General features: G+C 37.4%; 1 protein-coding gene and 1 long non-coding RNA gene across 3 annotated transcripts in view; one reads left to right on the top strand and one right to left on the bottom strand.

The window, feature by feature from the left end:
- The first annotated feature begins 15,798 nt into the window (after positions 1 to 15,798).
- Positions 15,799 to 27,572, top strand: part of LOC116420149 — a 17,906-nt gene continuing 6,132 nt past the window's right edge. The window contains exon 1 of the long non-coding RNA XR_004230424.1: positions 15,799 to 15,888. This is a non-coding gene — a long non-coding RNA (uncharacterized LOC116420149). The remainder of the gene's footprint in view (positions 15,889 to 27,572) is intronic.
- KCNV2 (potassium voltage-gated channel modifier subfamily V member 2) overlaps positions 16,102 to 27,572 on the bottom strand; it is a 12,468-nt gene continuing 997 nt past the window's right edge. Inside the window, exons 1-2 of one of the 2 annotated variants that reach the window (XM_003761664.3) lie at positions 25,217 to 26,656; positions 16,102 to 17,525 (exon numbers count right to left, since the gene is read on the bottom strand). In XM_003761664.3, coding sequence (XP_003761712.2) covers positions 17,244 to 17,525; positions 25,217 to 26,620 — 1,686 coding nt within the window. In that variant the 5' untranslated portion in view covers positions 26,621 to 26,656 and the 3' untranslated portion in view covers positions 16,102 to 17,243. Of the gene's footprint in view, positions 17,526 to 25,216; positions 26,657 to 26,847 lie in introns of those variants that run through there. The other variant, XR_004230423.1, reaches the window with a different exon arrangement.

Below are 27,572 nucleotides of genomic sequence, written 5' to 3'. Positions count from 1 at the left end.
ACTATAATAAAAATTAGAAATATAGTTGAACAATTCTCAGACGAAGAAATTGAAACTATTTCTAGCCATATGAAAAGATGCTCCAAGTCATTATTAATCAGAGAAATGCAAATTAAGACAACTCTGAGATACCACTACACTCCTGTCAGACTGGCTAGAATGACAGGGAAAGATAATGAGGAATGATGGAGGGGATGTGGGAAAACAGGGACACTGATACATTGTTGGTGGAATTGTGGATACATCCAATTATACTGGAGAGCAATTTGGAACTATGCTCAAAAAGTTATCAAACTGTACATACTCTTTGATCCAGCAGTGTTACTACTGGGCTTATATCCCAAAGAGATCATAAAGAAGGGAAAGGGACCTGTATATACACGAATGTTTGTGGCAGCTCTGTTTGTAGTGGCCAGAAACTGGAAACTGAGTAGATGCCCATTAATTGGAGAATGGCTGAATAAATTGTGGTATATGAATATTATGGAATATTATTGTTCGGTAAGAAATGACCAACAGGATGATTTCAAAAAGGCCTGGAGAGACTTACATGAACTGATGCTGAGTGAAATGAGCAGGAATGGGAGATTTCCTAGGGAAAAAAAAAATCAAAGTATATTCAAATCAGTAGAAAGGAAGGAAACAAATATTTATTAAATATCTACTGTATGCCAGGCATTATGCTAAGAACTTTACAAATATCTCATTTGAACTTCACAGCACTTCTGGGAGGTATATAACTATTACTGTTTCTATTTTACATTTGAGGAAATTGAGGAAGACAGAGATTATACAGCTAGTTAGTTCTGAGACCATATTTGAACATCCGTCTTCCCAACTTCAGGGAACATCAGGGAAGTTTTAGGGTAGTGCCGAGGCAGGATGAGGCCATGAGTCTGATTGGGAGGGGCAGACCTGATTAGTTTGCCATCTTGGATATCACAGGCAGGTAAGACCAAGGATTATACAGTAAGTTTTCCTGGCTCTCTATCATGGGTCATGGAAGTTCCTAGCATCACATTCTAAACATAGTTAATTCTAGAAAGAGGTCTGCTATGCTAAGAAGGGGCTACATCCAGAACAGCCTATAAAGGCTTATAAATCTCTCTCTCTCTCTCTCTCTCTCTCTCTGTATATATATATATATATATATATATATATATATATATATATATGTGTGTGTGTGTGTGTGTGTGTGTATGTGTGTGTATGTATTTATTTATATACTTATATATATTTATAAATCTCAAATTATAAAGACTTATAGATATCAAAGAGGCCTAAAATTATTTTTTGTTTTTGTTTTTGGACTACTGTTCATATTTATTTTATACTATAATTTTTTATATACAAGTTCAGATTATTGTTTCTTGAGAGTAGCCACTGCATCACTGTTTATCTCCTTCAACATTTATTTATTTATTTTAGTAGCCTTTTATTTACAGGTTATATGTATGGGTAACTTCACAGCATTGATAATTGCCAGACCTCTTGTTCCAATTTTTCCTCTCCTTCTTCCCACCCCCTCCCCCAGATGGCAGGATGACCAGTTGATGTTAAATATATTAAAATATAAATTAGATACACAATAAGTATACATGACCAAACCGTTATTTTGCTGTACAAAAGAATTGGACTCTGAAATATTGTACAATTAGCTTGTGAAGGAAATCCAAAATGCAAACAGACAAAAATAGAGGGATTGAGAATTCTATGTAGTGGTTCTTAGTCATCTCCCAGAATTCTTTCGCTGGTCGTAGCTGGTTCAGTTCATTACTGCTCCATTGGAACTGATATGACCAGGTCCATCAGAATTGGTCATCATATAGTACTGTTGTTGAAGTGTATAATGATCTCTTGGCCCTGCTTGTTTCACTCAGCATCAGTTCATGTAAGTCTCTCCAGGCCTTTCTGAAATCATCCTGTTGGTAATACCAAACAATAATATTCCATAATATCCATATACCACAGTTTATTCAGCCATTCTCCAGTTGATGGGCATCCACTCAGTTTCCAGTTTCTGGCCACTACACATCCCCTCCAACATTCCGCATTATCTTTCCCTGTCATTCTAGCCAGTCTGACAGGGGTGTGTATCCTTCAACATTTAGTACAGTGCTTTGCCTAGATTAAGTACTTAATATTTATTGAATAGTTTTTGTATGATCTTTCATTTGCTTGGGACTTTTTTCCTTTTATGGCATTTTCACATACATAAACTCAATGGCTCCTAACAACAACCCAGTGAAATAGATAGAAAAGATATTTTCATTCTTTTTTTCATGGAAAAGAGATGGAAAAATAGAAAGGTTAAATGGTTTGCTCAGGGTCACTTATTGGGTTAGTGGTAACTTCCATCATGTATTTATATACAGCTCACTTAGTAGACTATAAATTCTTTGAGGGGAGTCACTATAGGTTTTTTTTTTTTTTTGGGTTGTTTCTACCTCAGCATTTAATGCAATGTCTTGCACAGAAGAAGCTCTTGTTATTCTTTAGCTAGGACAAGAATCAGGTTTCACAACTCTCCTATTCAGTAGTTTCATAAATTTCAAAGTACTTTCACATATATTATAGCATTTGAGTTGCTCACTCATTGAGTGAGATAGACAAAACAAGGATGATACTGAAGATTTCTTGGCTTCCTTCTAGACACAGCTCAAATCCTACCTTTAGGTACTCCTTCCTATATCCTTTTCCCTCTCCCCTTCTTTTTTATTATTATTATTATTATTTTATTATTGTTAAGGTACTTCAGTTATTCTGACTAAAGTGATCCCATTTTTGAGATTTTGTTGGCAAGGATTCTGGAGTAGTTTGGTATGTCCTCCTCCAGCTCATTTTACAGATGAGAAAGCTAAGCAAATGGGTAAATGACCTAGGATCACACAGCTAGTAAGTGTCTGAAGGTAGATTTAAATCAGAAAAATGAGTCTTCCTGACTCCAGGCTTTGCTGCTCCTCATCACAGCTAATTCTCTTCCTTCAAGTCAGAATATTTTTCATTTATACTCAATATATCTTGAATAGATATAGTAATTTGCAAATAGTTTCCACTATTAGAATATGTGATCCTTGAAGGCAGGCACTGTGGGCTTGTCTTTCTTTGTATATTCAGAGCTTACCATAGAGCCCAGCACATAGGAAATATTCTTAAAAATGCTTTCTGATTGACTTATTGACAAGGTCATGAATTCTTCAAAGAATTAACATTTACCGTCAATCAAGTTACCTTCTTGCAACTTCCCTGTTTCTTTCCATTTCCCAATTTTCATTTGCCCAAGTTAGAAATCTTGATAACTCGTCAATCACAATTTCCTGAAGATTCCTTTGCAATGCTTCTAAAACCTGCCCTATTTTTGTGTATGGTAAAACCTGTTTGAAGAAAACTTCTATAAACTGTTTTGCACTCTAACCCTGCTCCCTACTTCCTGTCCCCATCCCATCTCTTAGTACAAGACAAATCATCTTAGAGGGCTTATAGGAGCTGCTGATAATCATTAGAATTTTAGGGATGTCCTGGATCTTAAGGATCACTGAGTTTAACCCACTTTGTGACCTTGGGCAAATTTCAAGAGTCAGTGTGGTACAGTGGAAAGAGCATGGAACCAGAGATTCAGGGTTCAAATCTACCTCTGACTATTATGTGATTTTGGACATGCCACTTTAATCTGCCTGAGCCTTAGTTTCCTTGTCTGTAAAATGAGATGATTGTAAGATCTATCTCTTGGATCTATGACTTCAAATTCATGTTGTCATGAGTCCTCAACTTGTCTGAGAAAAGCTGAAGGTTAAAGAGCAAACCTTAAATTCAGGTAATTTGGTCAGGCCTTGAACCCAGGTCTTCTGACTTCTAGACTCACATGGTTTTTCCATCTTGCCTTCTTCACTGTGCAGCAGGTAGGAGATCTCTAGATCTTCAAGTCTGACTTTAATTGATTGATGCAGTCCAAGCCTGTCCTGATGGCCTCATGTTAACTCTTGTTATTTTTAAGGGGAGAAGCCCTCTTTGAGGGCATATAGTGTTAATCCCAGAAATTAAAAAAAAAAAAAAAAGGTTTAATTCTCTGGTTTAGTTTCCTTCTCACTGAAGCAAGAATAAATGGAGCATTTGTCTTCCTTCTTGTGTCCTTTAAAAAAACAAAAAAAAAAACCAAAAAAAAAAACTTCCTTTTTCTTATCTCTCTATCTCAAAGAGAGCCAGGTTTCTAAGAACCCTATGACAGGAAGTTATTAAAACTCTCCCTGACCTTTTGGCTCCTTGTATTATAAACCAGATTTTTCTAGGTGTACATTTTCCACTGGATTAGCCCTTCTGGGGAATGCTGGAGTGTCACTGGAAGGAAAGTGGAGCACTGGGGAAATGTCAGAGTGTCAGGAAAATGAATCATTTAATTCAAATGCATAAGATTATAGATCCAGTGTTGAAAGAGACCTTAGAGAAGACTGGGACCAGCATTTTGCAGATGAAGAAACTGAGTCTAAAAGGGGCATTTACCCTGACTTTATCTTATATACTCATAGTAATTTGCATATTATCTCCACCATTGTAATGAACAATCCTTGAAGACTGGAACTGTGTTTACCTTTCTTTGTATGCTCAGAGCTCATCACCTGGCAAATTTGCCTGGCAAATAGTAAATATTCTTAAATATGCTTTCTGATCGACTAATTTACAGGGACCTGAAGATTTAATCTTTCTTGTTTCTGTGTCATTCTACCTGAAGTAGATCCCAGGCAAAATTTGGGTTCCCAACATACATCCACCTCTCAAGTCACTTCTCTTTTGCGGATCTCTGTTTCCTCATCTATAAAATGACCCTCTGGGTTTCCTTTCCAGCTATGTATGTGTTCTGTGCTCCTTTTTTCAAGATGATCTCATAGCTATATTAATGAACAGAAATTGCCCTATCACAGAGTTGGCTGCTCTAAGGGAATTGAATTCAAATAAAACAAGCATTAATAAACTATCTGCTTTGTACAGGGTACCTTTGTTATTATGTGCAAAGATTTTTAAAAATGACCCAATTCCTGCCCTCAAGACATGGAATATGACATGTACAAAAGTAAGTATAACCAAGAAATAGTGTGATGGGGCAAAGAAGAATTATAAGAAATTTGGGCAGGAAGTAGAGAGACCTTGTAGCCAGCAGCAGGAATGGGGAGACACTTCATGAAGGAGGTGAACTGATTCTGACAGAAAGAACAGGATTTTAACAGGCAGAACTATGGTGAGAATGCATTCTAGACCTGCCCTGAGGTCTAGATCATTGTTTTTAACAGTCATGTCTGACTCTTTATAACACCATTCAGAAGGTTTTCTTGACAAAGATACTGAAGTGGTTTGCCATTTCCTTCTCCAGCTCATTTTATAAATGATGAAACTGAGGCAAAAGAGTTAAATGATTTGCTCAGGGTCACATTGCTAGTAAGTAGCTGAGGTCTTATTTGAACTCAGGTCTTCCTGATTTCAGGTCCTTCTATTTATCATCCACTGTGCTACTTAGTAATTGTCCTAGGTGTAGGACCAGAAGAAGGTAAAAGAAGATGACAAAACAGCTAGTATTTGTTTCATTGGAAGGTAAGATTATATACTCTCTATGCTTTCCAAGATGATGGCTCATTTGAAAAATTAATTTAAGCTGATATTTTAATTAGAGAGGGCTAGGTTAGACACTCAAGTAATACGTCTTTCAGATAATAGGCAATATTGCACATAAAATATTTTGCAAACTCAAAAGGGATCTCTATATATTATTATCATAATATAATAAGTTTCTGCATAGATTGTCTTTGCTTTTGCTGTGTAGCCTAGGGGAATGGCTTTTTGATGAGAATTTCAGGCTAGTTAGAAAGGATGTAGTTACAGCCTTAACAGTCATTTATAATGTTTATATTATATTATTATATTATATAATTTATAAAATAAATACAAATATATATTTACAATATTACATAAATATATTATATATAATTTATATAATAATTTTAGATGAGAAAATGGAGTTTCAGAGAAATTCAGTGACTTATTAAAAGTCACACAGGTGGTAAATGGCAAAGCTATGATTTCAACCCAAATTCTTGGACTTCTAAACCAGTGTGTTGTTGTTGTTGTTGTTTTTCCTATTGCAGTACTAGAATGATTAGGGTAAAAGCTACCAGGGTGTGGTATAGAGAATAATGCATTTGAAATTGGAGAAACTGGTTTCAAATTCTGATTCTCTTGTGTCCTACCTATGTGACTGAATGACTTATTTAACTTTTAGATTTCTCATCTACAAAATGATTATCTTTAATCACAGGAGATTTCTCATCTCTAGGTCTTATGAGCCAGAAAGACCTATCTGGTAGGCCTGCCCTAAGGGTCAGGGAAGATTTGGGGCAAAGAATATTCTAAAGATAGGATCTGGGTCTTTTGAAATTTAGAAATGTGAAAGACTTGACAATTCTCAAAACCTGGGAACAACCCAAATCTGTCTGTCTAGGCCTTTGACATCTGTAGGGTTGAGATGGGAGAGTTTTAAGAACTCTTTGTGAATATATCCAGGTTTTTTTTTTATTAATAATAAATCCCACACCAGTAACATAAATGTTTTAATAGGTTTGGTGCCAAAATATGATCAGAATTATCATGTTTAAATCATTATTTATAAATTTTCAATCCTTACATAATTTATTATAATTGTATAATGATAATCATTGCTATTAATAAATTTTTGCTGAGTGAATAATAATAATGCAGATGATAATTTACATTCAAATACATGCACGTTTTACCTCAAGATCCTGCAATACTTAATTTTTTTTTTTTAATAGCCTTTTATTTACAGGATTTATACATGGGTAACTTTACAGCATTAACAATTGCCAAACCTCTTGTTCCAATTTTTCACCTCTTACCCCCCCCACCCCCTCCCCTAGATGGCAGGATGACCAGTAGATGTTAAATATATTAAAATATAACTTAGATACACAATAAGTATACATGACCAAAACATTATTTTGCTGTACAAAAAGAATCAGACTCTGAATTATTGTACAATTAGCTTGTGAAGGAAATCAAAAATGCATGTGTGCATAAATATAGGGATTGGGAATTTAATGTAATGGTTTTTAGTCATCTCCCAGAGTTATTTTTCTGGGCATAGCTAGCTCAGTTCATTACTGCTCCATTAGAAATGATTTGGTTGATCTCGTTGCTGAGGATGGCCTGATCCATCAGAACTGGTCATCATCTAGTATTGTTGTTGAAGTATATAATGATCTCCTGGTCCTACTCATTTCACTCAGCATCAGTTCGTGTAAGTCTCTCCAGGCCTTTCTGAAATCATCCTGTTGGTCATTTCTTACAGAACAGTAATATTCCATAATTTTCATATACCACAATTTATTCAGCCATTCTCCAACTGATGGACATCCATTCAGTTTCCAGTTTCTAGCCACTACAAAAAGGGCTGCCACAAACATTCGTGCACATACAGGTCCCTTTCCCTTCTTTATAATCTCTTTGGGATATAATCCCAGTAGTAACACTGCTGGATCAAAGGGTATGCACAGTTTGATAACTTTTTGAGCATAGTTCCAAACTACTCTCCAAAATGGTTGGATTCGTTCACAACTCCACCAACAATGCATCAATGTCCCAGTTTTCCCGCATCCCCTCCAACAATCATCATTATTTTTTCCTGTCATCTTAGCCAATCTGACAGGTGTGTAGTGGTATCTTAGAGTTGTCTTAATTTGCATTTCTCTGATTAATAATGACTTGGAGCATCTTTTCATATGACTAGAAATAGTTTCAATTTCTTCATCTGACAATTGTCTGTTCATATCCTTTGACCATTTTTCAATTGGAGAATGGCTTGATTTTTTATAAATTAGAGTTAATTCTCTATATATTTTGGAAATGAGGCCTTTATCAGAACCTTTGACTGTAAAAATATTTTCCCAGTTTATGATCCTGCAATACTTAAGTATGAAGTGCTCATAAAAATATATTCTTGAAATATATCTCTGTATCTATAGCTATATAAATTTGGCTCATCACTTTCCTAGATAATTTTGAAGGAGAAAAAGAAAATAAGCAGATAATCGTTACTTCAAAAGAAATCAAGCCTTTTTCCTTAGGAAAGTGAATCCATTTGTAACCTTCAGTTTGTGTCAAGCCAAGAAAAAACTCTTGATTGTGACATTTCTACACTACAGAGTAGAAAATGTCAATAAAGGTTATGTAAACACCTGATGAAATTACCACACTAGGTGCTGCGGGGAGTTTATGGGAAAAGAAGGGAAGCATAGAGAGAGATGATTTTTCAGGAAAAAAAAGTTCTTGAAAGCAAATGAGAAAAATTGTGGGTTTTTTCCTTTTCTTATTTTCCTTCCCCTTGCACCCCATTTTGATTTAGTTTTTTCTCTCCAAGCTATTTATGACAATTTTTTTTCTGGAGGTCTTTTAAAAAACCCCTCCCTTCCCCACCAAACCAGGACTTATGAGTTTATCCAAGAAACACAAAGCTGCTCTGTAAAAGCTTGTACTGGTTGAATGCATGTAGATGCTTTCTGAAGCATTCTCTGTTGTCAGCTGCTGTGTTTCTACATTACAAGAACCAACAAAGCTGCTTAACTTGGTTTGATGCTTCTTTTCCCAATAAAGGGGAAGAGAATAAGCATTTATTAAGCACCTCCTATATGCCAGGTACCATGCTAAGTAATTTATAAATATCTTATTTAATCTTCACATGGGAGAAGTGGCTGTTATTATTCCCATTTTACAGTTGATAGGGGTTAAGTGATTTGTCTAGTGTCACACAGTTGGAAGGCTGGATCTGAGCTTAGGTTTTTTCTCCTTTCTTTATCAGGGACCCATGTCTTTTTTCCAAATCATTTCTTTTTAGGCACTGGGAAGGGGCCATATCTCTAAGCTTCAATCATCATCATGATAGCTTACATTTTGGAGGGTTTTTTTTTTTCATTTTTCAAAGAGCTTTTCATATATAGCTTTACTTGTTATATAACTCTCCCATCCCTTTTTTAATACCAAGAGAGGCAGTGTGGTACAACGGAAAGAAAATTCTTTCTGGAATCATGGGTAAGTCCCATCTGATGCTACCTTTATGACTTTCATCAAGTTACTTAACTTTCTGAGTTTCAGTTTTCTCAGTTATTCCTGGGAGCAGAAGTTTTATGGCCTATGAGGTTCCTCCCAGCTCTTATTTCCCCAACTAGGTTGTCTCCTATTTGAAGATGGGAACCTTTTTAGAAAACTTCTTTATATCTTCTCTAAAGGCTAGCATTAGATTTGTTCCTCCTAGAAATCTTCTGAAACAGTGAAAATCATCTTCATCTGATGGGTAAAGTCACAGAAACACAGAAATCTAGCAACTGGTCCAAGATCATACAACCAGTTAATGACAGAGCAGAGGTTAGAGAAATATGCCTTAGAACATTTCCACTCTATCATTCTTTTTATTTACTAGGCTTAATATGCATGATTGTTTTTAGAATTATAATGAGAGGTAGTGGTCTTGGCAGGCCAAAACTGGATAAAAACTGGAAATAGTTGAGGATAAGAGAAAGCAGATGAAAAAGCATGAGAGGGAGATAGTAAGAATTGCCATGTCCATAATTGTTTTCCTATTATTTTGATCCCCATACTCCAAAAGATCTGAAAAGATCAACCATCATACTTTCCTTTGAGTTGGTGAGGCCCACCTCTGGACATTGATACAGAAGCAGAGACCTTGATTCTCAGGTTATCTGATTAAATCCCAAACTTGTGGCAGGATTGCTTTCATGTCCAAGGTTAGAAAGGAAAAAAACAAAAACCAAATACTGCATTGCTTTATTTTGTTGGTTAATCTCAGATAGAAATGTGGCATTTCTTTTGGGGTACAGATTGGAATCACTGTAAAGAAAACAATTCCAATTTTTTCACTTTCCTGTCATTTTCTCCTTTCCTTTCCCCTACTCCAAATTGTTATGGATATAGGCATAATGATGTAGTAGACAGAAAGCTGGACTTGGAATCAGGGAGACTTGAATTAAAAATCTAGCCTCAGACACTTTCTAACTGTGTAAATCTGGGCAGGTCACTTAACCTCTTTATTTGGCTCTGTTCTCTCACCTTTAAAATGAGAGTGTTAGAATCTATGACTTTTAAGGCTCCTTGCAGCTTAAAACTTATGATCCTATGATTCCATGAACTGATTGTTTTAATAATTCAATCTAATTGAGAATCATGAAGAAGTGGAATAAAAGATGTCATAGAGAAATATAGGACAAGAAAAAGGATGGCTCAGCATATATGGAGAGAGAAAAATGATTGACTGGCAGCCCATGTGTTCCATGGGCAACCCAGAATATGAAAAGAACTTAAAGAAAGCTCCTGAAATGTTGGTTTGTCCTCCTGTGGTACCTTTATGGGAGGACATAAACAAGAGTCTCACAGTATGGGCAGACTGTGATTTGAATCATTGGAATTAATTATAGTAGGAAAGCTAGGGACAATTAAAATATTCTTAAATGTTTGGGGGCAAAAATAAGAAAAAATTCAGTATGAAAGAATGGGACAATGATATTCAATTTCATCTCACATCCAGGCCCTCTCACCAATTGCTTCCTGCTGTTGACCTGCTCCTTTATACATGAATGAGAACTTTCCAAACCAGACTTACAACTTTGAGCTCCATACCAGCTCCAGGCCCCAAACCCTGAGGGACTTAATTTATTAAATTGGCAGAGAAGTAGCCAATCTTATCTTCCAAGTTTAGAGCAAGGAAAGAGAGATGAGTGTGTTAAAGAAGAGATTTTTAGTTATGAAGGATGGAAGATAGTTATGGAAGTTATGGAGAGACCTCTTAATAGATGACCAATAGAGTGAGATGAGGTCTTTTGCTGAGAGAAGTTAGGAGTTGAGTATTAATTCCTGGGAAGAGAAAAGGTTTGGAAAAGACATTCTGGGAAGGAAAATAAGTCAGAGAAGAATGAAAGGATTGCTTGGTAACAGTTATGATCCAATTGAGGTCACAGAGCATGCATTTGTCAATATAGTTCATATTTCCCCTGGAATTTGGGGGTGAGTGTGAATAAGGCAGATTAGGGCAATGCTGACAGTTTATTAGCAGAACAGGAAGAACAAAAGATAAGAAAGAAAGCCAATCCAAGAGGAAGTACAATCCCTTATTGAAATGTCTAACTTTATGCATTGCTAAGACTATGAAGGGAGGAAAGAGAAAGCAAAACATAGATGGCAATGGACAGGGAGAACATGGAGAATACAGAAGATGGAAGGTTGGGAAAACAAAGACCAAAATTACCAGGGTGGAGGCAATATCAGAGATTAACAGATAGGCTGTTCCGATCATAGAGGAGAATTTCAGAATTTGGGATCTTGGAGATGGAACAATAGTGAGCTTTAAAGGGTAATCAGTCCTTGTTTAGAGTTGAGATAAAATGGAGATGGAGCTCATGGGGGACAGGGAAGAGGAGAGAGACAGTAGATGAACTTGGAGGTCAGAATGTCCATTAGAAATGGTATTAAGATTCACCAAGGATGAAGCATGAAAAGGAAGATTATGAACCAAGTTTTTGAAGAAGGTGGGGAAAATAGCTTGGAAGATGGCAGATGACAATGACTGGACCCATATAGAATAATGCAGTCAGGTAGTATTATCTTTGAAGGAGAAGAAGCTGTGGAGTGATGGTAGTAGAGGTTCCAAGAGGAACGATGTGGTGCAAGAAGCAATCTGATTTTCCTTTCTGGCCCAATGAGAGGAAACTGAGGCAAGTGAGAAGAATGACCAATATGTCAGAGAAAGTGGCAGGACCTAGAATTGAAATTCTGACTCCAGATTCCAAATTATTTCCACTGAATTAAGTAACTCTAAGCTGGAAGCTTCTCACATTCTCTTTCCTGTTCATAAACTTTATTGTTCACTTCTTGTAGATCCTTCTGAAAGGGTAGTCCAAAGTCAAAATCTTGGCCTGTTTTGGCCTTGACTGACTATAGTAGCTACTTTGTAGTCCTGCCCTCCCTTCTCCTCGTGCTCTCCCTCCTTCCACTCTTCCCTCATCTTCCTCTCCCTCCACTCCTAACCAGAGGCCTGAATTTTGAGCCAGGCTCAAATTCTACCTCTGTCACTTACAACATCTAGAAGACCTTGGGCAAATTATTTAACTTGCCCAAGCCTCAGTCTCCTCATCTGTAAAATGAAAGGATTGGACTAGACGACATCTAAGAGCCTTATCATTTTAAGTCTATAATTCTACGAACAAGATGTCTATATAGGAAATGTCAGTAACATAATGACAAACCTTATGTCCTTTCTCGCTTTCATTTTTCCCTATTTCTTTTCTTCCCTCTCTCTGTTTTTAAGTGTTTACCTCTTCCTTCATTTCTCCATCCCTAATTCTTATTTCTATTTCTAGTTTTCTCTGCTCTGTATTTTCTCCATGTGTCCCCTGCCACCCCACCTGTTTTACTCTTTCATGAATAATTTCTTTCCTTCTTTAACTGCTTTAAAGAGCAAAGAAATTTATTTTCGGAAAAGACTTTTAATTTCCAAAGGGTGTGAAAAATGAGATTGGTTCCCTTTTCCTAAAGATCCCATGAGCATCCTTATGTTTTAATGAGATAAATGTCCTGGAGGAAGAGGTGATAAGAAGGGGGTCATGTTATGGGGCTTTAAGTGTTTGGGTTTTTTTCCCTTCTCTTGTAGGTCTGAGTGATTCCCTGACAGGGTGATGTTTTCCCTGACAGGGTGATGTTTCAGATCCCAGTCCTGGTTTCACATTCTCACCCTGGGCTAGGTATGAAAACAGTGACAGATGAGGTCAGAACTTTTGGAGGAGACGAGTAAAAACCTCACTTCCCCTTGTTTTCTGCCCTCCCCCCATTCCCTACACCAGGTTGTGAATTGATTCATCTCTCAGCAGATAGAAAAATATAATCCTCTTCCTCTAACAGCATTCCTCAAATGTTTATTATTTATTATTTAATATATATTTATTATTAAATATTATATTATATTATAATATTATATATTATATATTTATTATTTAAAATGTTTATTATTAAATTTTTACTCTGTGCCAGGTACTGTGCCATGTGCTGGGATACAAATACAAAAGTCAGAGTCCCTGCCCTCAAAAAACTTACATTATATTAAGGGGAGTGGTGGCTAGGGAAGGGTGTTTTGGTCTGGGAAGCCACAGAGATGGTAATTGGATTGATCCATTGACTAGGTGGAAAGAAGGAGATTGAGTTCAATCAAGGATTGGTCTAGAGTGCAGTAGATACAGTAGGCCCTCACCAATCAATACAGCTGGACCAGAGTTTCAAAGAGGGTTTAAGCCCCTCTAAAACATGGTCCCTGGAGTTATGGTCTGGAGGGAATAGCATGATCAGAGTGGAATAACCACACTATAAGAACCTTGGCTTCTATTTCCTAAGCCTCAATTCATTAAAAGTTATGGACCCTTGAACACAACATTCTTCTGGATTCCAGTTGCCTCTGGGAAAAGATGATGAAAAAATGACCTGTCTAAGGAACTGCTGTCAGATTGGGTAATCTGTTCAAGTCCCTTCCAGAAATCAGATCAACAATCCTATGATTACATATATCGCCATGGAACCTCATCCCAGTTTCTGGGTGAGGACCAGGATTAAGTACCATTTTTCTAATTCCTCAGTGACAGCTGAAGAAGGTGTCATCACTGGCTCTATCCTGCTTGAGTAAATGCATTGGCAATGCAGAAACCACTATGATGGGGACATTAGCAAATTCTGGACTCTCATACCAACTCTTGTAGGAAGTTACTTCCCATTTTATAACCCTATTGCAGAAACCTAGCTAGAGGATATAAGCTAGTGTTTGGTTTGTCTGATATCCCATTATTTACAAAAGAGCAGAACATAGATTATTAATTATTGAGTAAAAGGAATTTTTAGAAATAACCTGGTCTAACATTCTTATTTTACAAATGAGTAAGCTGAGGCTCAAAGACAAAAGTGACTTGCTTGTATCACACAGCTAGTGAGTGGTAGAATCAGAACCCAGGGCAATTTACTCTAAATTCAGTGTTTTTCCTTCTAGACCATATTTCTTTGGAAAGTTTTTGGATTATTGTGGGCTAGTAGAGTAAGGTGATCACAGAATGCAGTGGACTAATCATTTATCAAATGGCTATGCCAATGGTCTAGAAAAATTTATGCTTCTGAAAAAATATTTAGCTTCTTGGTCAGCATTCAGTTTAATCCCAGAGAAGGGTCTGATTGATAATGTCTCTATTTCACCAAGAAAGAGAGTGGTGGTGATTGATAATGAGTCAAAGCCTGGGAGTCTGGTCCTGATCATTTTCCATCAATGTTTCACTTAACAATCCCAGTGAGGACTTAATAAAAACATTTGTCCTCTCCAGAGAATTTATTAAGGGAAGGCTAGTGGCCTGAAGAATACATAGGGAATGGAACAGGAGAAGGAAGACTACATATACATATGTAATACATTGTATATAATATGTACACGTACATTTAAATGCAAATATGTTTACATACACACACACACATATCCTGAATACTTTTGGAAGGATTGATTAGTTCTTGTCCCAGTGATTCTGTGAGTTTTGTGCAATAATGACTGTCATTTTTTATGTTCACATATGGCATGGAGTCAGATTCAAATTCATAAAATGACTGTTCAGTGATAATAGAGACAAACCCCCAAAGGCAAGTATACCTGTTCTTTATTTGGGTTTTAAAACTCTAACATCTCTTCATATGTGAATCGTACAGAGAAATTGCAGCTGGTCACATGCAGGACTTGAGTACTATAAAATTAGCTTGCCCAGGAAAGGAAGCAAGTGTATTGATATAAAAGAAAGGCAAGTGTAGTATATCTGGCAAAGTTGTACCCTCAGATAATAGTGGTCAAAATTGCTGAGTGCCAAGTGAATTCTTTTATTCAGCAAATATTTATTACATGCCTGCCTGTATCAAGTATTCCTAAATGTCAGAGATACAAAACCAAAAACACTTCCTTTCCTTAGAAGGAACCTTTCACTAAGCTCTCTTTATTCTATATGCCTAATTGGGGTTCAGGTAAGTGAGAATGGGACTATTTATGAGGTTTTTTTTTAACATCACTTTTTATGAAGGCTTATATTTTTTATTGAGAGGCAGAATTATATAGTGGATAGAATGTTAGTCAAAAGACCTAGGTTCAAATCTGGATTCTGATGGTTACTAGCTATATAACTCTGCTCTCTAAATCTCTAAGTCAGGGATTTATCTGTGCATTTGAAGGAGTCTATAAATTTGGATGTAAAAAATAGATCTTTATTTTCATTAACCTATAATTAAAATTTGGCATTTCCTTCAATTATTATTTAAAAAACAAACATTATTCTTTAAAGTCCATTGTCTTTATACTAGGTTGCAAAAAGTGGTACATCACCCCCCCATACACACACTTGCACATACTATTAAAAATCTTTGCTTTAAGCTAAATATGGGTTTTGGTTTGCTCTCTAATCCATGTAAGTATCTTGGTACAGATTGCTGATTTCATGGGTAAAAGAAAACTCCTGGCTAAGAGTATGCCCCAATCTCATGGAGTATTTCCTTTCTCCTATTGAACTGCAAGTTCCACTAGGGAACTTGCCCTTTCCACCATTGATTATTAAAACTCCCTTCTATGTTCTCCCAATTCTATTTCATATTTATCATTCCTAGTATCGATTGTATCCCTTCATTTTATCTATATTCTCTTCTCCTAAATAAACCTGCTTTTTGCAGAAAAAAAGAAAAGAAAATTCCTGGTGAGGAACATACTCTACCAGTTCCTGCTCTGTAACTTAAGAGTTTTCTAGAGTTGCCTGAGACCCCAAAGGGGTAAGTAATATGCTCAGATGGGGTGTGTGTGTGTAGGGATAGATATATATGTACATAGCTATCTCTATATATTTCTTTTTTTCTTCCTTCTTTCCTTCCTTCCTTCCTTTTTTCCTTCCTTCTTTCCTTCCTTCCTTCCTTCCTTCCTTCCTTCCTTCCTTCCTTCCTTCCTTCCTCCCTCCCTCCCTCCCTCTCTCCCTCTCTCCCTCCTTTTTTCCCTTCCTCCTTTCCTCTCTCCCTCCCTCTCTCTTTCTTTCTTTGTCAGGAGTACAGCTTAAGTCTTCCTCACTACAAGACCAATTTTCTAATCTCTATAGAATAGTACTCTCAGGCATATGGTTATTTTATGAAATTCAAGAAGGATGAATGATAACTAAGATTCAAACTTCTTTCGGACAGTCACACATTGCAGAAATGCAGGGGAGAATAATTTCCAAAGCTTGAATAGGACATTGTCTCTGTGGTGGATAGCTTAATTAGTACATTATCCAAATAAATATTCTTTCTACTTGACCTAAATAAATTTAGTCTTGATTTCTGGGGATTGGTTAGGAGCAGGGGAAATAGTTGAGAGGACCCCACTATCAATACTTATTTGGAGGAATCAAATTAGAAAGAGGAAGTTTCTTCCTCCTGCTAACTCCTCTCTGTTTTTCTATATTTCCATTCATGGTGAAAAGACAGACTTTATGTAAAAATTGATTTGACACTGGCCTAACTCCTTTGATACAGATCTTGACTTGCTGCCAATGATGACTGATCAATAGAAGTCTAAAGAGGAAGAAGGTGACTACAGTTCCTTTAGAAATTAGTATAGGTTAGGTCATATAAATTTCAAAACAAAGAATCTTTGGAATCAAGGGGAAGAATCTCAAAGGTTCTCTTTAATTCTATATATTTAAGCATTATATTGAGAGATACAGCTGACACAAAGCTTATTCAAACAATGAGTTCCAAAGATTAGCAACAAGTTTTTCTTAAAATAAAATGAACCTCCTCAGTTCTATTCCATTGAATTCCACAAATATGTATTGGCCACTTGCTGTTTGCTTAAGCTAGGTATTATGGGAGACCAAAAAAAAAAAAAAAAAAAAAATCAAAGTTCGGCTCTAAAAAGGCTCCGAAAATGATTCAGTGCCATTGATTGTTAGAGCTGAAAGGGATTTTATGATGAATGTGCCTCTAGTCCAAGTTCTCCATCTTTCAAAAGAAAAAAATGAGATCAAAATGAATTCAGAACATTTAGGACACTATGTCTTCTGAAACTTATTTCCAGGTTTCTTGTTGTGGTCTCCTTTGGGTTTTTCACTTGAAAAATAAGGTCCACAGATAACAGAAATATTCTTTTTGGCAGTTTAACTCCCTTGCCTTGGAATCTGACGGGTGATGCTATTGGTTAGACATTCAGACATTTTCTTCATGGCTCTTTTGGTAAAATCGACTTTTCCTCTTTCCCTCTTTACAGCGGTATATTCATAGGCTTTCAGCTTGCTGTAGTAATCAGAGAACTTGTTGTAGAGAATTGAGATAGGCATTCCATTTAGGATGACTCCAAATGCAATGCAGAGAAAAGCAAAGAGCCGGCCTAGGTGAGTTTCTGGATACATATCTCCATACCCTACTGTGGATAGGCTCACCTAGAGGAAAAATAAAGGGAGAAGCAAAGTTATCAGCTAAGAAGATGTATGTATGGGAAGAAGAGAACCATAGTAGTCATTTAGTCTAAGCCTCTCATTTTACAAATGAAGAAACTGAAATCTAGACAAATGATATTGTTTGTCATAGGTCATATAATTAGGAAGAGACAGTGGAAGGAGTGCAATCTGGATCTGATGATGACTCCTAATTTAGAACTCTCCATGTACCATAAGATGCTTTGAAAGCCTTAAAATTCTACATGAATGTCCAGTATTTTGATTATTATTATTATAAAGCATGAGGTAAGAAAGAAAAGTACAGCAACATGCAACTTTTTTTTTTTTTTTTGGCTTAAGTGACTTGACCAGGATCATACAGCCAATAAGTGTTTGAGGACAGATTTGAACTCAGATCCTTCTGACTCCACAGAGTCAGACCAGGCACTCTATCTACTGCATCCCTAGTTGCCCCTGTAACTAGTCTTTCTATCTGGCATTATGGTTCACTCGTGTTCAATACTTCACGACCCCATGGAAAACATTATGTCAATACTGCTGATAGGATTTCTTGGCAAAGATAGAGGCTAAATGATTTGCTCAGGTTCACAATGCTAGTAAGTATCTGAGGCTGGATTTGAACTCAGATCTTCCTGACTTCAGGTCTAGTAGTCCATTGAATCACCTAACTGCCCCATCAGAGACAGGATAGCACTAATCAGATCTCTTTCCTAAAAAACTAATTTGCCAAGCTGCCAAATTAGTATTTAATATCTATAGCAGAGGGCAAAGCACTTCCCTTTCTAGAATCACTTGTGAACTCATTTTAGGAGGCTATAATAGGTAATGCATGAGAACTATTTTATAATTAATTCATAATTCTTTATCAATTAATTAATTGATTATGGTCATTATTTATGACCATGCATTAATTATGGTCAGCATTTTCCAGGTGATCAGATGCTAATTATGATATTATTAATTCTTGACCTTAATGTAGGTTCAGATTTTCTTAACTATGCATTATTTCTTCTTTTCCTTTCCACAGGAAAAAAATCCTTCCTTTAGTGATCTATTCAATATTATACTCATCAAGATTGAGATTTAGAAGGCTCAGAGATGCCTGCAAGTAATTCTATAGGGTGAATTCTTGTGTAAGCAGGGGCTGGACTTGGATTTGGGCCAATAGTCCTAAGATCTGAGCCTAAGAAAACTATCTGCCTCTTCTAAATAGTGGCTAAATCACCCTGTAAAGTAGAAATATATGATTTTGTTTAAAATTCACATATTTTCTCTATTTTATTTGTTTCACAGGTAAGAATGTGACCTTTGGCAGTTTTCCAAATGTCCATAAGAAAATAAATCCTAGTCAATTGAACACTATATACAGGACAAAATCTAATTTTATTCTAAAGCATTAAGGTGGTCAAATTCAGTTCTTGTACAATAAAAGCAAAACAATTTTTGTTTTTCTATATAGTGAGGAGTCAGTGATAAACTTTCTGAAGGTTGATGGCTCATTCTTTTGATGAGCATGTTCACTTCTCAATTAACTGAGGATCATTTATAAATACAAGTAGAGACATTGTTTGTTTGTGTTTGAATTTTTAGAACAAATATAATAGGCCTTAAACATGGGAATGGGTCTTATCTCCTTCATAGTATTCACCTTGAGAGGCTATAAACTTACTTTCATAATGTTCTCATTCACTGCTAAGGACATTTTTAGAACTGCCTTGGAGAACAGTTTATGAGCTTTTATACCCATAAAGTCATATAATTATTTTATAGTCACACATATCTTTTTCTTTTATCTCAAGTGATACTACCTAGCTCATTACCCACTCAATTAATTTATTTTTTAAAATTGATTTATTTTAATGATAAATTTCGCTGATGCCTTTCTTGCATGGATCACTCACACTGATTCTTGCTAAGGTTAGGTTTTAGAAATGAAGTCTCAGAATAAACTATAATTGTTTTCTAGAAGTTATATCAACGTTATTGACCAGCAATTTCTCCAAGTGCCTTTTGGCAATTGTCTGCCATCATTGAGAGCGTTCATTGTATGTACTCCAGAATATGGTTATAACTTCTCAAAAGACATACCTAATGGAAAAACTATGTTTTCCTGATACCATTATTCTGAGGGAAATGATACACATTTCCATGTGAATAAATTCTAGTATGTTTGTTAAAATATAAATTTCATTGCCTTATAGCATTGGCTCTTAGACCAAAAGCCCAAAATGAATTTTAGAGCATGTGTGAAATTGAAGGCAAATTAAATATATATATATATATATATTTAATTAATATAATATATATATATATATATATATATATATATATATTCTTTGTTTTTTACTAACCTCCAACTAAAATTTAACATTTTATTCAATTATAAATGTTGGCAAAATAATTAAAAAAAAATACTGTCTTTATGAAGCGTCCTTGATACACAAAAAGTGGTTAAAAACTTCTGCCTTACAGTCATAATATGTGCATCCTGGAAGAAATTACATATTCCCCAAAGGGAGGAGCACCAGGCTATTTCCTGACAGGAAGCAAGGCAAACAGACATGATATCTAGAATAGTACAGTGGAAAGAGCCCTAGTTTTGGAGTTGGTCAGGTCTACATTATTCTGTTAAACAAAGGAATTGATAACACAATAACCTCTAAAGTTCTTTTTGTACTTAAATCTATGATCCAATGATTTGGAAGTGCCATCTTGGAATCATAAGATCCATAAATGAATAAGGCACTCTAAACCGATGCCTTCATTATCCTTCCAATTCCCTCTTCCTCTGGCACCTAATTATTATCCTGGCTGTCTAGAGGAACCAATTTTGAACAAATAATGGGACCTTCCAAAGGAACCTGAGCACACACAATGATGGAGAAAAATGAATTCCATTTAAGGATTTTATTGTTATTGGTTTCCATTTTCTGCCCCTCTACCCTTGCCAGAATGAGGGCTTGTTGGTGGAATGAGGGCAGAGATAATAAATCCTGAGGAGGAAGAGACCTTAAAGTTTTCTCAAGGTTCCTTCTCAATAAAAGAATAATAAAAACAATATCTATATTAATGAGCAAATCAGCATTATTCATTCCACAGGACTTTTAAAAAAACATCCAGGAAGGGCACATAGGAATGTCTTTGAGAATGTTACCTCCTTTGCTCAAGATATGAAGTATTTGGCAAAGGGGGAGGAAAAGGGTCATCAAGGGACCCTGAAACTAAAACTCCTTGAAGGAGAAAATCTCCTTCAACTCTGCCTCAGCGAGGAACCCCACGGAGGGAAACAATACAAACAGTTTCATTCTTTATTTAGGTGGGGCTGATTCAGTCCTGGGCAAAAGAATTCCAACCCCATTCAATTATCTTCTATTCAATTCAAATTCCAACATAAACTGAAACCCAGCTTGTAGATTAGTCAATTTGGGACTCCACCCATTAGCCCCCACCAGGTCTGATCTGCTTTGCTGGGGCTGTCCCAGCCCCAACCAGGACACTTCCATCGACTAAAGTCTTTGCAGATGGACCTTGGTAGCACCCTCTGCTGCCAGGACTTTCTGTCCACTGAGAACTGCATTCTCAGTGTAAAACTCCATTTTCCATAGATCTGCCACTATAGAAGTCAGTCTCTTGGTAAACTGATTTCTATCTAACAATAAACTTTCATTTTGCAACTAATAATTCGGGAATGAGTGAATTCTTTCACTCCTAAAACCTGTGGCTGATTTAAAGGGGATTCTTAACAACTCTCTTATAGCCAATTTAGACCATTCAAGCAGCATCAAATGTAACATAGTTAAATTCAATTTCTTAATTTTCTCTGCTATGGTCTACGGGGAAAATGTTTTGCTATATAGCTCTATTGTTTTTCTAATATATATAGCATATTGAGACTACCAGTTAATGTGACATCCCATAAACCTATCCATTGCCTATTCATCCAGAGGAGTGTTTTCCTCAATGTATTTTTCAAAAAAAAGTCTTGTAGGATAAAATCACCCACTTGCAGAACATTTAGCTTTAAAACTTTAATGTGTATACTACATTCTTCTTCTTCTTCTTTTTTTTTTTTTTTTTTTTTTGCCACCAAAAGATCAAGAGGATTCTGGAGCAACTTCAAAACACATCTTATTTTTCTGGACACCCAGAAAGTCCAATGAGAGAATAAAAAGTTCTTGTATTTCTTCCTTCTTGGTGAAATACTCAATTCTTTCCATCTTAGTTTTGGCTAATATTATTTAATTTATGTAAGGAAAAAAGAGATGTGATTTCATTGATAAAATGAATTCTTAAGTGGAAAAACTCCTTATGTTAATGCATCTTCCAGGCTTAGGAAGCTCTGAGAGTTTAAATGAATTGGACCAGATCACACAGCCAATATATCAATTGTAGAACCCGAAACTCAGTCTTTTCTTCTAGGTCAGTTCCCTACTTGCTATGCTGTAGGGCCTAAAGTAACTCCAATAAACTAAAGTACACAAATAGATTGATTTCTTTCCCCTCTAGATGAATGTCTATGAAGCAAGTGTAACCTTGGGGGGAATATATTTGTGTGTACATGATTTGACATTCCCAAGGTAAGGTAGTAGGAGAGAGGAATGTTTCATTTGATAGTTTTTCCTAATGCCTAAGGCCAACAACCCAGCACTGCTCTTTTAGGAATTCAGCAGCTGACAATAGAGAATTTTTTTTTTTTTTGGGGGGGGGGAAGGAGGGGTAGGAGGAGAGTTGAAGGGTATCCAGACAGGAAAAGAATCGCCTGTTAAAGAGTGGAATGGCAGGCTTCTATTTCCTCATCTTTAAAATGAGGATGAAAATGTCCTTAAGGCCCCTTCCAAGTATAATATGCTAAGATTTTATGATCTCATATCTCCAGCACACAGTAGTAGAAATGTCTATTTATTTGGGGCAACACTTTACTCTGAATTTCACTTTTTACAATGTTCTGGTTGGGGGAAGAAATAGTTTCCTTAGTTTATTTTGACAACTAAGGGGTTTATTCTGATCAAGCAGTTTCCATATAGAATACCTATGTGTTGGTGAATCTTTGAGTCCATGTGTAAAAACAGAATGACTCAGAGTATTTCCAGATCTTGATTATAGATAATATATAGACCTGAAGAGGGAATATTTGGGATAGTAATTAATACAAATGAGTAATCCAGTTTAATTGTGATGACGATTCTAATGAAAGGGAAATTAGAATCTAATGATTCTAATGAATCAGAAAGAATAGTACCTTTGAATGCACTACATTTCAAGGTTAACTTGATACATCCTGCTGAAGAGGAGGAAATGAAATCATCAGGATTATTATAGGGATAATTAAGACTCAGTTTTTAATAGTCAGCATGAAATGAATTATCTTTACTACTTGGGAGAAGATTCTGTCTTCTATTCTACTGCGTTAGCATATATACAAATATAATAGAATATTATAATTTAGTAATAAATAACTGATGAACATGAAAAATTCTAAGAAACATGAGAAAACTTGTATAAACTGATACATAGTGAAGTTTATAGAGTCAAGAAGATTATATATATAATTGCAATAATCTTAATGAAAAGAACACTAAAAAGTAAACAAACTTTCAGTAATTGTTAATAACAAATCTTGGTCTTGGATAATAAGCTATCATACATCCATATGATATGAAGTCCTGAGGGACTTCAGAGTACTTGGTTTTGTACAATGAGTTGGGGTACTATATCTGGAAATGATTATGGCATAAAAGTAGAAGCTATCAAACTTTTAGAAAGTAATATAAAAAATAAAGGGACTGATTTTCACATGTTGTTTGTGGGTCCCTTGCAATGAGTAAAACTAAAAAGATTTATGGACAGCCATGGACAAGAATCAAGAAGCATTAGGAAGTATGGAGTATGGACAAAGGGAGTATCCATTTTCATATTTATTCCAGTGGAATCAGTACCATGATTTTATATTTTGTAAACATATACCCATGCCTCCAAATTGGAGTTTTATTTTAAAGGTGACATTTTACTTGTTTTGGGGAATGGAATCTTTGCTCTCTACTACTTTACATCATACAGCTGGATGAGACTTTTCTTTCTTCCTTCCCCAAAGGATCAAGTCATAGTATATCAGTTCAATTTGTCTAATTTGTTTCCTATAGTGAAGACTTTTGATTATTTTGCATGAAACAACTACAGCCCTAGAGAAATGTCGATGTGACTTATATGGATCACTGAAACTACATCTATTCAGATTCAGATAGCTTAGTAACAAGGCATAAAGGATATGGGACTGAACTCAGAATAAAGAAGCCCTTGGTTTAAGACTCACTCGACATATTTTGGCTTTGTGATTAAGGGCAAGTCACTTAACTTCTTAGTGCCACCAAAGAGCTCTTAAAATAAGAGTTGCTGTAGTACATTGGAGAAGAATATTTTTTACAGGGGGAGCTCATCATACTCAAAGGAAATCACAGATAGGGACCAAAATGGGCTAAAGAAATATATGTTAAGATATTAAGCTATAAAGTTAGATGTTATAGCAAGGACAGAATAAGAGAGGCAGCTTGAAACAGTGATACAGTGGGTAAAGCATTAGGTTTGGATAGAGTTGAAGGACATGGGTTTGAATCCCAGATTTGCCCCTTAGTACCTGTTTCTTCATTTGCAAAATGAGGTGGAGATGGAAATGGCAAACCACTTTAGTATCTCTGCCAAGAAAACCCTCCAAAAGGGGTCACTAAGACTCAGACAGGTTCAATAATCTACAATACCAAAGCATTAGAGCTTAGAGATTTTAAATTTCTTCAACTATTCTTTATATGATATTATTTTGGGGTCTTATCAGAATAGAGTCACCATTTTGGGGTATGCATTGATTTATCAATTCTTTTTCTAAAATCTAGTCTCCAGAATTGGAAACAATACTCTGAATGTGGTCCAAACTGTACTTGAACTTGACAAAACCCCCAAAAGCCACTGCTGAGATCAGCAGGGCACAGAAAGATAGGAGAGCTTCAGGAAGGAAGAGGATAGCCTAATGGTTGAAGAAAACAACTAAAGAGGCTGATGACATAGCAGAAGGAGTAAAGGATAAAAACTAAAGGGAGAGAAAAGCAGTGTGGCAAGTCCAGACTGCTGGACTTGGAGGCAAGAAGGAGTTCAAATCCTGCATCTCACTTTTATTAGATATATGACTCTGGACATCTCCCCAACTTCTGAGCCTCCTATTTATTTATCTAGTTCTTTTTTGGGACTAGGTGAAAGAGGAGATTCTTTGCTTCAATTGCTGCCTAGCCTTAATCATTGAATGGGTGTGCAGCCTTAGTCAAACTAAGGCCTGTTGAAGATCTTGGCTTAAAAAGGCCAGAATCTCCTATTTCATCCAGTGCCATCTCCAGTCCTCTTGATCTATATCTGGCTGCTGGACCCAGATGGCTCTGGAGGGGAAAGTGAGGCAGGTGACCTTGCACAGTCCTGCCTCACTTGAATCTACTTCACTTGCATGTCATGGCATCACCTCCTGGGTGGCACAGTCCTCTTGGAGGACAAAGGACAAACAACAACAATCCTATTTGTAAAAGGTAGGGGAAGGGTAGATTAGAGTTCTTTTATGCTTCACAATGCTATGAATCAGGAAGAGGAGAAGGCTAAGGGAGGAATAAGCCTCATGGAGAACAAAGGCAACTACTTACAGCTGCCCACCACCAGGAATGGGGGATGCTGGTGAAATTGGTGCCCGCTACGTCGTGTTCCACCGAATAGACAGCGGCCGAGAAGGCAAAGATGCCCATGGCGATGAAGAGCAGGAGGCAGCCCACCTGCTGGTAGCACTGGCGCAGCGTGAAGCCAAAGGCCCGCAGCCCTGTGGAGTGGCGGGCCAGCTTGAGGATGCGGAAAATCCGCATGAGGCGCATGATGCGCAGCACCTGGCCTACCTTGCCCACGCAGCCCACGGTCTCGATGTCGTGCTCCCGGGGCGACCCCTTGCCCCTGGCCTGGTCCTCGCCCATTAAGGTCTCCAGCAGCAGCTGCAGGTAGAGGGGCAGGATGGCGATGAGATCCACCGTGTTGAGCGCGCTGCGGGCGAAGCGCCGCAGGTCGGGCGTGGAGGCCAGGCGCAGCAAGTACTCCAGGGTGAAGAAGGTGATGCAGAGCGTCTCCACGTGCTCCAGGATGAGGCGCACATCTCCGCCTCGCACACCTTGCTCCGTCGTCTTCTGCTGCATCTCCTCCACCGTGTTGAGGGCCAGCGCCACGACGGAAATGAGCACGAAGAAGCTGGAGGCCACGGAGATGATCTTGGCTGCCACCGAGGAGAAGGGCTTCTCCATGAGGTTCCAGAGGCGGCGGCGCAGCGGCCCGAAGTAGCGCATATCGCGGAAGAGGTCCTCGGCCTCCTCCAGCTGGACCTGGGCGCGCAGCTCCCGCTGGATCTTGAGCTGCTCGCTCAGCTCGTCCCGCCGCTCCTCGAAGCAGATGCGGCAGCAGCGCGGGGTGTACTTGAGGCGCACGCCCCAGTAACCCAGCTCCTCCAGGAAGTTGCGTGGACACAGCTCGTCCCGCACCAGCAGCACCCCAGAGCAATAGAAGTTGTACACCAGCTGGAATACGGCCGGGTCACGGTCGAAGAAGTACTCGTCGTCCTGGGCCGAGTAATCGTCGCATAGGCCTAGCTGGCGGCTGCGGCTGGCGCAGGTGGCCAGACGGCCCAGACGCGTCTTGGGGTAGCTGAGCAGCCCCCGATAGTCCAAGCGGTAGCTCTGGCCCCCCACATTGACATTGAGCGTGGAGGAAGTACCCAGGTTACTGGCAGCGTCTGGAGCTACTTCTGCATCTTCCAGCAGGTTCTCTTCTACAAACTCCTTCTCCCACTCTTCCAACTCCTCACCCTCCTCATCCTCAATGAAGTAGTTATAGTTGCTCTCGAGCCACGGGGGAAGACTGACCTGAGAAAATGTCCCCACGGAGCAGACACTTTTCCGGTGTTGTCCTCCCCCTGTTTGGTCCTCTCCCTGGAGACATTCTAGAGGATTGATCTCTGCGGTGTCCCAGGATTTGCCACTCCAAGACTCTTTTCTTTGATTCTGTTTCCACATGATGCTGGGGTTTTCTCCCCTTCGCTTCCCTTTTCCCTTCCCCGAGCTGTCTGCTGATCCTCACTGGGCCAGAGTAAACAACTACTTACTTCATTTACCTCTTCTCTGGGTCAACCCATATACCCTATATAGGACCTATGTAGAACCTATATATATATATATATATATATATATATATATATAACCTATATATAACCCAACAAAGAAGTCAGGGTAGCCCCAATTACCTCATTCTCCCTTCATTAGGAACCTCTGAGAACAGGCACTGGAGCAGCTCTCAGGGAGCCTGGACACATGTTAATAACGGAGGTTGCCTGCTCTAATCTTGCTGACAAGTGCTGCGTGTGGATAGAGGAAGGGATTTATGGGCTATTATCCTGTTTCCACTAGTCCCTCTCCTTCTGTGACGTGAAAGATTATGCTGCCTTAAGTCTGTTTCAGATAATCAGGAGAAAAAGGCACAGATTATGGCTAATAAAAACAGACGATATCCATCAGGTCTCTCAAGAGATTCAATTTGCTAATAAAAAAATAAAAAAAGATGTTTGATAGTGTACTGGGTCGCTTGGGTAGGGATATCTTTTACATAAAGCATTTTATAAAACCTTAAAGTGTCAGCTATTATTATTGTTGTTATGAGATTAAGTAGCATTAGCTATTTTCATACTAGTAATAACACATTTATAAATTGGTTTTATATTTAACCAATTTCCATTTCAGGCAAAGAGCTTTCTGAATGGGAAATTCATAAAGGAGATTTAACTCTACTCTGTGTGGGACTTTTTTTTATTATTATAAATTATATATTAGTCTTGACATGACCTCCCTGACTCTACTTACTGTGAAATGTCTAAATTAAAGGTTCCACTGAGCATTTTTTGCTTCTGAGTTTCAGTCAAAATGAAATTATAATGGGAAGATATTTTGTTTGATTTACAACTGTTTAGTCTAT

The sequence above is a fragment of the Sarcophilus harrisii genome, chromosome 1 (assembly GCF_902635505.1).
Source record: "Sarcophilus harrisii chromosome 1, mSarHar1.11, whole genome shotgun sequence".
Taxonomy (NCBI): Eukaryota; Metazoa; Chordata; class Mammalia; order Dasyuromorphia; family Dasyuridae; genus Sarcophilus; species Sarcophilus harrisii.
The sequence above is the reverse complement of the archived record's forward strand: the minus strand, read 5'-3'. Positions and strand labels throughout refer to the sequence as shown.